This window comes from Camelina sativa, chromosome 1 (assembly GCF_000633955.1).
Source record: "Camelina sativa cultivar DH55 chromosome 1, Cs, whole genome shotgun sequence".
In the NCBI taxonomy this organism is placed as follows: Eukaryota; Viridiplantae; Streptophyta; class Magnoliopsida; order Brassicales; family Brassicaceae; genus Camelina; species Camelina sativa.
Window position 1 is genome coordinate 23,153,229 of NC_025685.1, and position 12,930 is coordinate 23,166,158.

The window sequence follows — 12,930 nt, forward strand, 5'->3', positions numbered from 1 at the left end:
AACATGCTCAAATCCAGAAGTGATATCCAACACATCTATTTGTAGACCACTTTGCTTGTGTGACTCTCGATGCAAGCTCCCTATCATTCTTAAGTTTATTATATGTGTTCTTGACTTCTTTCAAATGTCGTCACAACTTAGGTTTAATTTAATTAATAAAAACTTTGGGTTTGATTGGTAGAGCTAGCATATTGCTTTTCAAGAGTCAGTCACATGGCTTCCAATTGTTAGATAGTCCAATGCTTTTGTATTTTTGTTCTAATGAATGTTCTCAGAAGTGAAAATGTTGTGATTTTTCTTTCAGTGAGGCAAAAGCTGCTGCTCCAAATACACAACAAAACTGATGCTTCAATATAATTCCACAGACCCATTACAACTCACTCAAAAGACTAGGACACGGAGAAGAAGAAAAAGAAAAACTAAATTGGAATCGTTTTAAGCATGACTAGTCCGATTTCTGAAAGTAAAGTAGAGGAACCCCAACATAAACAAACATTGGCTCGTGGCCAAGACAAATATCTTGTTGTTTGGGTCTGTCTACATCAACCACAGAACCAGCTTCATTCTCATTGATTTCCACCAACTTCATCCTCCTTAAGGCTTCCACAAACATTACATTCAAGAACCTTCGAAGCCTCATGAGTCTTCGGCGGAAACGGAGCCAGAGTGCCAAAACAATTCTCCTTCTCACACATATATCTCACAAAAAAGTAAGCGTGAGGGAAACTGGATTCATCATCCACACCATTTCCAAAAACTTCTCCTTCATTCTCACATTCAGAATCCTCCATCTCTTCCTCTTCATTTTCATCATCCATCCCTTCCATAACCTCATTCTCATCTTCCTCACCTTCCGACCAACTAGACTCCACTTTGCACCGATCACAGTCACACTTAAAACCGTAATCCTCAAGCAATCTCTTTTGCCTGCTCGTGTAGTTCATGTTCACAGGGAAGTAGCTCAAACAGACTTCTCTACCTTCAGGAACATCATGAATCATCCTAATGATGATATCAGTATTACCATCAGAAGCAGAGTCAACATAATCAAATCTACAAGCATTAGGAAGACAATCATGATTGAAAAACGAAGTCTTTGGATAAATCCCATAAGCTCGCACCGATCTCTTCTCGTTCGAAACAGAGAACGGTTCCATCAAACCAAAGGCGTTTACTTTATCCTTTGACAGTAAAGCCGCCGTGAGCTCCGGCGAGACTGAGACAGGGAGAGGTGGACACACGGCGGATAAAAGAGAATGGAGAAAGCCAGCAGCTGCAGAATCAGAACTAGAATCTCCATCGCTGCTGCCATTACCTTGGAGCGAAAGCAAAATCTGGAAGTCAGAAGGAGAAGCCGCGGCGAGATTGTAAGCAGAGAGGAGGAAACGAGCTTGGACTTGGCGATCAGAAGGTTGATCGGAAAATGCAGCGGAGGATGATTGGTGAAGCCGGCGAAGAGATTCACAGAGCCAAGGAGTGTGAGAGGCGAAGCAATTAGGGCTACAAAAGGAGACGAGAGAGCAAGATTGACATTTCTGCTGCGCCGAAGAAGCTAGCAACCGGAAACAATGGTCGCAGTACGGAGAAACAGAGGAGGAGAGAAATGGGAAAGCAGAGTAGAGAAGGAGAGGAGACTCTCTGAGAATAACTTGTCCAGCACGAAGAGACTGTGCTGCCACCAAACTTCTTCCTCTTCCTCCGATCTCTGCAACCCTTAGCAGCGTCTCCGGTTTAGCTCCGCCGTCATTCATCTTACCAGCCGTCATCGATTAGGGTTTTACAAAATTAAACGATTTATATGGAAGTAATATGTAGAAATAATAAAACGGCACCGTTTCATCACGTTTGAATTTTAAATTCCTTAGGTTAAATGTTTGGGCCTTAGACAAGCATGCAAAGTTTGGGCTACACGAGCTTTCTATCAGCCCATTAAAATTTTGTTTGGCTTTACTTGCCCTTTGTTTTGCCGCAGGGTTTCTTCTTCTACAAGGAGTCTCTGTCTCTCTATCTATTACCTGCGTCCTGCGATGTGGCAGAATATAGGTATTATCTATACGAGAGTCTCTACTGTAATTAGCGTATCTGTAAACTGGTAAATGTATAAACCAGCTGTGAATAGAGTCGGTTTAGATTGGTTTAGTTATTGTATATAAACCTCAATTGTAAATTATTTTGGGAATTAACGAGAATGAGATTATTAACTAATATGGTATCAGAGCTTTCTGATCTCATTCTCTAACAAACTCTTCCGCGTTGCTTTTCATCGGAATCTCATCGGTGTTTCACCGGAATCTCTTCCGATCTCATCGTTTCTTTCCTTTGATCTACTCTTTTCTCGTTCTCCTGTGCCTTCTCAGCTTCCAATCTCTCAAATCGGAGCTGTTGTAGGGTTTCAATGGGAAAACGGAATTGTAAATCGAAGTATCGTACTCTTGCTCCCGATTCACCAGAATCCGGCACCGCAGTGTCACCTAGAGCTCACGGAGAGACGTCGATACATCCGTCGACTCGCCTAGCTTCAGGATTGGTGAATCGTGTTGCTGATTCTTCCGATCGTGCACCGACACATCGATCTCTCTCCACTCCATCTCATGCTGCTTTTGAGGTATCAGATTCACCGGATAATATTCATTCACCTTATCATTTGCATAGTTCAGATCATCCTGGCCTGGTTTTAGTATCTGAGCCCTTAGATGGTAACAACTACAATGTTTGGTATGTTGCTATGGTTACGAGTCTTGAGGCTAAGAACAAGCTAGGTTTCCTGGATGGATCGATTGCTAAACCTGATGAATATGATCCGTATTTCAAGATCTGATGTCGATGTAACTCCATGGTGAAGTCGTGGTTGTTGAATAGCGTTTCTAAGAAGATCTATGCTAGTATCCTTTACATCAAGCACTCATCTGATATCTGGAAGGACCTTCACACTCGCTTTCATAAATCAAACCTGCCTCGCCTCTACAAGCTGCGACACCAGCTTCATTCTCTGCATCAAGGGAGTCTTGATCTCTCTTCCTATCACACTCAAACTCAAACGTTGTGGGAGGAACTCTCCAATATTCAAGTCACTCCACATACTGTTGAGGATCTTCTCGCTGAAAAGGAGACAAAAAGAGTGATTGATTTTCTGATGGGGCTTAATGAGAATTATGAGAACATTCGGAGACGGATCTTGATGAAGAAAACCTTACCTTCTCTCTCAGAGATCTATAACATGTTTGATCAAGATGACAGCCAGAAGACTGCACATATTCTAGTTGTTACTAACACTAGTTCTGCTGCCTTTCAAGTCTCTCAGTCTTCATCTCCGAATGTCTCTAAAAGCTCACCTGGAGCTGGTACTGGTGGATTTCCTCGGAAAGACAGGCCATATTGCACCTTTTGTGGTAGAGTTGGACATGTGGTTGATAAATGCTTTAAGAAACATGGTTATCCTAATCAGCGTCCTGAGAAGAATTCTCTTGTAGCCAATGTTGCTCTTGAAGATAATGCTTCCCATGATGTGGTTCCAGCTAGTGACTTCACTCCAGCTCAAATCCAACAGATGATGTCCTTCCTTGCTAGCAAGCTTCAACCTCCGAGCACCACTCCATCTCCCGAAGTACACTCTGTCTCCGCATCTTCCAACCTTCCTTTACTGGTCCAATACCCGGTAACATTCATCCCTCTATCCTTTGTTCTTTTGCCGGGATTGGTAAACCATATGTCTGTTCCCTTGATACTAGCTTTCCTGCTTTAAATGCTTGGGTTATTGACTCAGGATCCACTAATCATATTTGGTGAGGAGGAAACACCAACTTACTGATAAGATGCAGGGACTGAATTGTAAAAGAGATAGTCACACGTGTGAGGAGAGCTGAATCTATTTGGGATCATGTGCAACAAAGTTCACACGTGAGAGATGAGGAAAGTTGCCTAGGAGGCTAAGAAGAACCTAGAAGATGATTAAGCTATATAAATAAAGAGGGGAAGCATCACAAGGGGATATGATGAATGTTGTGAGGGGTTAGCCGACATGAGGCTGCTTGGGAAGAGAGGAACCCGAGGGATGTGAGTGAGGGTTGCCGATCTTATCTTTCACTTTGTTCTTCATTTATATCTTGTAATCTGAGAGTTATTGAACCTTTTGAGTTTGCATTTACATGTTAATGGAGGTTTAATGGAGTTTCCCTAAGGTTAAGCTTTTATTCATGGAGTTTACTAATAATAACAGTGATGATTGCTTTTTGGTTTCTCCAATGATTTAAAAACCGGTCTGGCCGGACTTAAAATGGAATGTGTGCTTCGTCGGGTCATGGTCATGGTCATGGTTCATCCTCGTTGGACTGACTTTCTTGTGACTTTTTAAAAAAAAAGAAGTTTTTGAGAAACAAGCAAACATGCATGATAATTTGTAAAACAAGTTTCACTGTTACTTAAATTCAAATTTCAACTCATAAGTATAAATTTACCTTAAGTATTTGTAAAAAAAAATCCATCTTGAATAAAAAATAATATTTTAACAAAAGAAAAAGAATAGATAACAATAATCAAAAATAAAATATTTAAGAGCTTAGCCGCCGACATATATAAACTCAAATTCCCAATTGTTACTAAAGGAACTTTACATACGTTATGTCAATCGTGAACGATTTTATGTTCAACTGAATTGTAAGAAAGAAAGAATGCGACTGATTGGATCTTATAAAAGAAGTAGAAGACACCCTATTTTTTTTGTATGATGTTAGAAATTTCTTTACATAATAGATCAATAGTGGTAAAAATTAATATAAAATTATAAAGTTATTAATCTAACATCGCTTGAAAATTTATTAGTATATCACAATTTAAGTTTTTTTTCCAAAATATCACAAAAAAAAAAATTATTCCAAAAAATATCACAAACACAAGAAAAATGATTTTTCTAGATTTTATGTTGATTCGCAATAAAACTGAATCAACATATTTAAGATATATTTGTTATGTTGTTATCTCATAAGTACTAATTTTAACTCATTTCATAATCAATTTTAAATAAGTGAAAGTTATAAAATAAAAACATATATAAAGATATATAGACATTACCATCAAATTAGTGAAGATTCATTCCTATAAATTATAATATATTTCGTATTATCTTATGTTTTAACATATGCATTACAAAAATACATGTGTTCAAATTATAAAATCAAACATAAAAAATATAAATAATATTCTTGAATTAATTTTTTTAAAAGGATACATATTAATATTTGAAATTTTTTTAATCTAAAATAAATTTCATCGTTAGACATTCAGTTTAGTAATCACATTTAACTATCTATTTCATCGTAAAACCATAATTCACTTCTTCATGTATTAGAGTTAAAATTTTAATTAAAAAAACTAATATGAGCATCATATGAGATAATATGTATATTGGTTAGTATTTTAAATTTAACGATAAACAATCAGTAAAAAAATCAGTTAACATCCACAAAAAAATTGGAAATCCAAATTCTAACGTCCACACATTGTCTCTTTGATGTTTATGATTTTCTACCGTATTCAAGGTTTTGATTTGATATGGGATACCACTTAGTATATATCTTTATATAATAAGACATATGCTTAATTTCCTTGTAGTGATAGGTAAATTATTCCTCTTTGTTTTGATAAATGGTAAATATTTTTAAAACTTTTTTTGTTTCTAGAAAATGTGGCCAATATCACGTAGAATAGTAAAAATTAATCTTACAACAAATATTTTGTTTCTAGAAAACGTGGCCAATATCACGTAGAATAGTAAAAATCAATCTTACAACAAATATTCGGTCTCACATAGAATAGTTAAAATTAAATAATTGACATATTAGGTACGTTGATAATATTCGGTCTAATATTCACATATGTTTATTTAATTTTGTTAATTTTTGACACATGTCAATATTTGAATGATACAATTGTTATATGTCACAATGTTGTTAATTAGTAATTTTGTCATCAACGTTTATATAGTAAGATGTTTAGGATGAACTAAGGGAACATAAAATATTAAACGAAAAAAAAAAGAAAATAAAGTGAATAAATAAATAAACTGAGAAAATGATTAGGGGATAATAGAAAACGGCGCGTTTTGAAGATCGGTGCAAATCCAAAAAAAAAAACCAAAGAAAAAAGAAGTAAAGAGTCATCGGCGTCGGTGGGAAGTGATTTTGATTAACCAACCGCTGGGCCATTAAAAGGGCAAACGCGGCTTTGCTTATAAAAGACACAGACACAGACATCGAGACAGAGAGAGAGATATAGTGGTCCATTCCATTGAAGAAGAAGCCAAAGTGAAAGCCTAAAAGAGCCGTTGAAGCGTACAATCTAAAGCAATAATAATAAGCCACAAGAGAAAGCTCAAGACTTTGATTGTTGTGTTGTTATCTTCCAATTTCAATTTCAAGATATATATATATATAGAGAGAGAGAGAGAAAGAGCAAGAGCAAGAAAAAGCGCAGTCTTGAGGGGTTTCACAGTCTATGATGGTGGGTTTAAACGACGACATTGAAGAGATCTACAATGGTGGCAAGGTTTGCTCACTCTTTGACCTACCAAATTTACTTCCTTTCTCCCATTACTGTACCTGTGTGTTACTCTAAAGTTTGATACCTTTTTGCGGTAATTAGAACTGTCACATTAGATTTCTCTCTTCTGGGTTTTTAGCATCTAATTTCAGTGGGCAATTGAATTGAAATTAGCCATTGTTCCTTGATTTCTTGAATCTTTTAGTAACTCTAACTTCAGTTTCTTGATTGGAATCAAATTTGTCATAATATCGTGTTCTTGATTTTAGTTTTGTACAAGTTGGGAGATTACTTCATTGATACTTAAAAAAGTTGTTTCACTTTGTCTAATGGATGATGACCCTTTAAATTTTCATCTGAAATCTGCAAGTTGGGTGTTTCTTTTAATTTGATTCTTTCATAAGAGATTCCGTTGAAAAATGGTATCCTTTTTTTGCTCCATGATTGATATATAATGTCTGACTTTTTTAAGCCATAAGTTATCTCTTCTACTGATTTTTCTGAGTCTTGCACATGGGAGAATCTCTTCAGGACCTTAAATTTTTTTTTGTTGTCTGGAACAAAGTTGGAATGTTCCTTTTCTTAGCTGTATGTGATTCAGAGAGCAACAAAATAAATAAAATATATATATTCTGGTTTGTAAATGTTGAGCTGAAACTGGATGAAGGCTAATGGTGTGCACTTTAAAATCGAGCCTGTGGCATTGTTTATTTTTTCTGTAATCTTGGATATAGACTGACTCATTTCTTGCTCATTTTCTTATCTTTTGCAGGAGCATCATATCAAAACTTGCCATGGTTCGGTTTCAGTTGTAGTTTACGGCGATCAAGAAAAACCAGCATTGATCACTTATCCAGATGTAGCACTAAACTGTAAGAGTTGGGAATATGCAGTTAGTTCATGATTTGTTTTCACTTGATAATCTGATTTTTGATTCTTGTCTGTATTTATGTCTGCTAGATTTGTCGTGTTTCCAAGGATTGTTTCTCTGCCCTGAAGCAGTGTCCTTACTGCTCCATAATTTCTGCATCTACCATATTAGTCCCCCAGGACATGAGGTTTGCAAAATTGATTGTCTTGAAACAGTTCATTAGTTTCTTTGTAACTACTTTGCTGTTTGCTCACGTTGTGTTGGGTTCATCGTATCCACAAGAGCTTTTGCAGTTTGGGGCTGCTCCAGTTTGTTCCAATGATCCGTCGCCTTCTGTTGAAGACCTCGCAGACCAGATTCTTGAAGTACTGAACTTCTTTAGGTAAAACTTGAATCATGTTTCGGCTAACTCTCACTCTAACTTTGGGCTATCGTAACAAGAATAGTTCCGCTATTATCCTCTGAATATCTATATGTCTCTTGCAGCCTAGAGGCAGTAATGTGCATGGGGATCACTGCTGGTGCCTACATCCTTTCCTTGTTTGCTGTATGTACTCATTGAGACCTTTTGAGGGTTTATGTGTAGCTATATTCTCAGAACTTCATACAATATCTCATTACTTATCAGTGATTGTTTTATGGTTGCAGATTAAACATAAAGACCGAGTTTTGGGTTTGATTCTTATATCACCTCTATGCAAAGCGCCCTCATGGTCTGAATGGTTTTATTACAAGGTTTATTTTTCTTCACTTCGCATCATAGTTTATATGACTGTACAAAAGGGGAGTATCACACACTTTTTTCGCATCCAGACTAATAAGCATATGTTAAAAATTATTATGCAGGTAGTGTCAAACTTGTTGTATTACTATGGCATGTCTGGGCTGTTAAAAGATATTTTCCTCCAACGGTACTTCAGTAAGGTAATCTTTCTGGTGATTCTTTGGTGGAAACCGGCATAGACTCAATAGTTATCGATTAATCTTGTTTTTAATCGCAACAGGAAGCTCGTGGTAGCTCTGAAGTTCCAGAGCGGGATGTGGTGCATGAATGCAGAAGAGTGAGTGCTAAACCTAGTAGTAGTTTCCAGATGATTTTACAGCTTTTCATCACCTTGGTAATAACGTTGTTGTATAATATGATATATTTATACAGCTGCTAGGTGAAAGACACAGTAGTAGTCTTATGCGGTTTCTGGAAGCAGTTAACAGGAGACATGACCTAACTGATGGATTGAGAAGTTTGAAATGCCGTACACTCATATTTGTTGGCGACCAATCTCCCTTCCACTCTGAAACTCTACACATGGTGACTGCATTGGACAGAAAATACAGTGCCTTGGTTGAGGTATGCGGTTTAACGTAAAAACAGTTGTGGTAGCTCTTAGCTTCTTGAAATATGTATTTTTGTCTGAAATTGGAGGTGCAAGCTTGTGGATCAATGGTGACAGAAGAGCAACCACATGCGATGTTGATACCAATGGAGTTCTTTTTCATGGGGTTTGGATTGTATCGGCCTGGTCGGGTTAGCGATAGCCCCCGTAGTCCACTCAGTCCGTCATGTATTTCACCAGAGCTTCTTTCTCCAGAGAGTCTTGGTATAAAGCTAAAGCCAATAAAAACTCGGGTTCCCACGAAATGTTAAAAGAAACACACATTGATTCATTGTATTTTTCCTCTCATATTTTGGTGTATCGATTCAAATATTCTTTTATTAAATCTGTGTTTGTACTTTGTAATAGATTAGCTCAAAAACTCTTTATGTATAAGAGATAGTTTTAACTTTGTATGACTACAATACGTTGAAGATGTTTCTTATTTTGTTTTTCAGAACGCTTAAGAATAAAGAAAACAAACTAAAAAATAACCTCTTCCTACCTTCTTTACTCGAGAAAAAAGAATCCCAAAACATTAAACAAAAAAAAATGGAAGTGAAGTTACAAGTCTCTGTAATTATCTTCGTGTAGAGATTTTTATACAGGGTTCCTCTTGGGGTTTCTTCTGATATCTCAATGCATCTATACATTCGGAAGCTCCCATTCATTGCCTTTGCCTAGCTTGAGACCAACTGTGGCTTGGTGTTTGCGTGTTATGCTTAACATCATCAAAACTTCAAGAGTCGTGAAGAGAACCTTGGATCATCAGAGATATACGCTTTGCACTCTCTGAGTGATACAACTCTCCTTTGAAACCAATCTGGACAGATGAAGATAAATGTTCAAAATCTACGTTTTGAGCCAAATCCATAGATAAACAGATAGATGACTTGGAGTTACCTCGGTTGAGCTGTCGGGAGAGAACCACCGTAAGAGCACTCCTAAATGTACAACGGCTGGTATCAACTTGAATAGCAATGGTGTTGTTACCTGTTACATAATTTACTTTGAATAGTAACTACCCAATACTGATTCAAGTATGAAAAATCTACTGCTATTCATTGATAAATCAACTTCCGTGTCAATATTTGTTTTGAAATTGAACTGGACTAATGCGCAAAAGAAATAGACATGTACCAGGCTCAAGGCTGTTGTTCCAAGAAGCAGGAGGTACAATTTGCTCTGCAAATAAACACAAAGCTCTTCATTATTATCACTCCACAGTCCACCCAAAGCAAGTTATGAGGAAGCTTTTATATTGTTGTTATACGCGGTCTGGAAGTTATATACTATCAGATAATTAATTAAGCATCAAAATAACCAAAGAATCATTTTATTGCTTACCTCAATTAGGTGAAGATTAGATGCTCGACTTAGCAGAACAAAAGCAAATTCCCCAATCTGTGCAAGGGACATTCCAACCTATAGAAAAGAAAAGTATGAGGTCTCTTTCCACAAGAAAGTTTTGAATAATGTGAAAGCGGGAAAAAAAAGCAGGGTTCACTTCTTACAAGTACTGCAGTTTTATTATTATATCCAAAGACTTTAACAACGATCGCAACTACCACGGTCTTTATCACTATCACAAGTAACACAGCTGCTAACAGAATGTCAACATGGTTCCACAAGAAGTGCATATGTATCAGCATGCCGATACTAGCAAGGAATAGCGCTGCAAAAAAATTGCGGATGGGTTCCACCTGTAAGGAGATAGAAGCGATCAGAACAGGCCTATTGGTAAAATCTTTGTACAAGGGGCCATAGAAAAAGGGCAGAGACCCTCTCGTTCGAAAAAGTCAATCTCGAATTCCTACCTGCTCAAGAGTATGCTGAGCGAGATCAGTTGTAGAGATCATCACTCCTGCCGCAAAGGAACCCAACTCAAGACTTAAACCTAGTTTGTCACTACACTGAAGAAGCCAAAACAATACTGGATTTAAGAACTGACAAGTTGAGAGTCACCCATGTGCAAGCAGCCAATAGAAAGAAGAACTAAGGGATCAGACTAACCCAAGCGACAAGCAAGCAAAATGCTACAGCGGCCAACTGATAGAGCTCGTTAGTCTGTCAAAGATTGAAGAACGCTTAAGATGGTAAACATTTCAAAGACGAAAACAGAAGCAAGAAAAAAAATTGTGTATACCTGAGAAGAGAGGCTTGTCATAAGTTTTAGAAACCAAGGTACCCAGGTACGGGACAATATAAACAAAGCACCCAAAAAAGCAATCAAAATAGCCAACCTGGAAAGAAATCACCACCCAGTCACAAACTTGGTTTTATTAAACCTAACAAGTGAACAATGGAAGCAGGGTATTGTTGATATTTTCATAGAAATTCCTGGAAGAGAAAAATACGTACGATTTAGCCATAGACAACACTCCTTGAAGGACACCAGATGTGCCACCAAGAACTGGCAGGAGAGCAAACAGCAAGCCCACAGCACAATCCTGGTTTTTCTCGAAACAGTAAATTAAAGTTCCAATGAGAGTATTGTTGCATACAACATACTACTTGAGGTAATGCAGTGTTTAGAATAAGAGGGGGAAAAACATGTAATAATAATATTGGAGATGCTATTGTATTGAGAGTGATCTGGAATACCTGAAGAATAAGTGTTCCAACGGTTATCTGGCCATGTAAAGCACTTATGCTATTTCTTTCCATTAAAAATTTCAAAACCTGGTACAAATATCATGGTGAGGTAATGAGAACATAAGAAGAACAATCAAGCCTTAGGAGCAATTTAGGGAAACATAACCCGCACAGTAAAGAAAAGGTAAAACACAGTAGAGAGTGAGCACAAGGGAAATATTCTAGCAGAGTAGAACAAGGTCAAAATATTTATTTACATGCAAGGCGTTCACTACCACAAAAGTATGCAAAAGTACACAAAGGAAATTAGAATATACCACTGCTGTTGATGACATCGAAAGAAATGCGCCTACGAATATTCCTTCTGTTAGTTTTCCGCCACATAACTGCAATATAGAAACAGCTAAGTCAACCGAAGGTGCTCTATATTCATGATTCATACCACACAAATCCTAATGACTCATTCTTAACTTGATTCCTACACATTTGGAACATACCGAGGCTGTTATTCCACTCAAGCACATGAACAAAAATATCTGAAGAAGACCTCCTGGAATAGCTACAGCACGAACCACCCGAAGCTGTAACCAAAAAGTACAATAACTGTCTCAAAAGTTTCAATCGATTCGAACAAAGAGACCTGACAAATATAAGTGGGTGGAAACATGCAAACCTTCGCTGCAGAAAATTCTAATCCTAAAGCAAAAAGGAGAAAGATAACACCAAACTGAGCTACTGTTTCAACCTGTACTACACAAAAATATATAAATCAAGTCTTTGTCAACCATTTATATAACCAGGCAATCTGGTACTCATGGAAACTTTCAAATGTACAATGAAGACAACAAAAGAGGAATTTTGAAGTACTAAAGCTGTTGTAAGCTACCTGCACCATTTCACTAACAAAGCTCAACCCACCCGGTCCAATGACTGATCCTGCCAATAGATACCCAGTAATGACCTGCCATAGAAGTAGTGTAGAAATTAATTGACGTTTGATCAGTCAAAAGCTAACAAAATCGTTTCCACAATGTTGGAAAGCTGAATAATCAGTTCTAACAAAATAATACTGAAAGTTACAAGCTTTGCAAAGGCAGTGTGTACTAACCGGTTGACCAGCACAAGCAAATGCAATTCCACCACAAGTGGCAGAAACAATGACGACGACCAAATCTGATATCAGCCTACAGATGTACCGTGTTAAGAGACGTCCCAACAAAAAAAACAGTAAGTTAGATACTTACAAATTATTATTGAATGAAGGACTTTTCTTAGGAATGCTAAACTGACCTTAAATCAAGCTGCAGTACAGGGTACTTGGATTTTGGATTGGACATTATAAAAACGTTGTCCTGGATTAAAATTACAGAAAAGTTATTTAACGCGAATACTTCTACACATGGCTGAATAATATATATACATTCTTCATACAATGTATAGACTATCTAAAGCTTACCTTCCTATCTATCAGTCTTGGAGTATCTTCTACGCCATTCTCGTTATCCAAATTAAAGAACGATCTAGAATAAAATCACTGTTATGTTATAGTTTTCTTTA

General features: G+C 37.1%; 4 protein-coding genes across 5 annotated transcripts in view; 2 read left to right on the forward strand and 2 right to left on the reverse strand.

Moving 5' to 3' along the window:
- On the reverse strand, positions 327-1,785 carry LOC104702607 (histone-lysine N-methyltransferase ASHR2). The gene has a single exon (XM_010418498.2). The coding sequence runs from the start codon at positions 1,764-1,766 to the stop codon at positions 567-569; it is 1,200 nt and encodes a 399-aa protein (XP_010416800.2). The 5' UTR covers positions 1,767-1,785; the 3' UTR covers positions 327-566.
- Positions 2,080-4,183, forward strand: LOC104702616. The gene is made up of 2 exons (XM_010418510.2): positions 2,080-3,655; positions 3,764-4,183. Exons 1-2 carry the CDS (start codon positions 2,834-2,836, stop codon positions 3,806-3,808), a joined length of 867 nt encoding a protein of 288 aa, XP_010416812.1. The 5' UTR covers positions 2,080-2,833; the 3' UTR covers positions 3,809-4,183.
- On the forward strand, positions 6,189-9,216 carry LOC104702625 (pollen-specific protein SF21). Of its 2 annotated transcripts, none has more exons than XM_010418521.2 (10): positions 6,189-6,540; positions 7,307-7,406; positions 7,495-7,592; positions 7,699-7,787; positions 7,892-7,952; positions 8,054-8,140; positions 8,252-8,329; positions 8,410-8,466; positions 8,562-8,753; positions 8,829-9,216. In XM_010418521.2, the coding sequence occupies exons 1-10, from the start codon at positions 6,490-6,492 to the stop codon at positions 9,048-9,050; spliced, it is 1,035 nt and encodes a 344-aa protein (XP_010416823.1). In that variant the 5' UTR covers positions 6,189-6,489; the 3' UTR covers positions 9,051-9,216. The 2 variants fall into 2 exon arrangements, with proteins under 2 accessions (XP_010416823.1, XP_010416829.1); XM_010418527.2 differs by lacking the exon at positions 6,189-6,540 and adding an exon at positions 7,127-7,208 and having other exon boundaries at positions 8,829-9,050.
- Positions 9,263-12,930, reverse strand: part of LOC104702640 (K(+) efflux antiporter 4-like) — a 5,725-nt gene continuing 2,057 nt past the window's right edge. Inside the window, exons 8-20 of the mRNA XM_010418537.2 lie at positions 12,047-12,118; positions 11,871-11,954; positions 11,691-11,759; positions 11,383-11,460; positions 11,140-11,228; positions 10,925-11,021; positions 10,792-10,845; positions 10,596-10,691; positions 10,293-10,481; positions 10,126-10,203; positions 9,919-9,963; positions 9,682-9,771; positions 9,263-9,601 (exon numbers count right to left, since the gene is read on the reverse strand). Of these exons, the coding sequence (XP_010416839.1) occupies positions 9,518-9,601; positions 9,682-9,771; positions 9,919-9,963; positions 10,126-10,203; positions 10,293-10,481; positions 10,596-10,691; positions 10,792-10,845; positions 10,925-11,021; positions 11,140-11,228; positions 11,383-11,460; positions 11,691-11,759; positions 11,871-11,954; positions 12,047-12,118 (1,125 nt within the window). The 3' untranslated portion in view covers positions 9,263-9,517. The remainder of the gene's footprint in view (positions 9,602-9,681; positions 9,772-9,918; positions 9,964-10,125; positions 10,204-10,292; positions 10,482-10,595; positions 10,692-10,791; positions 10,846-10,924; positions 11,022-11,139; positions 11,229-11,382; positions 11,461-11,690; positions 11,760-11,870; positions 11,955-12,046; positions 12,119-12,930) is intronic.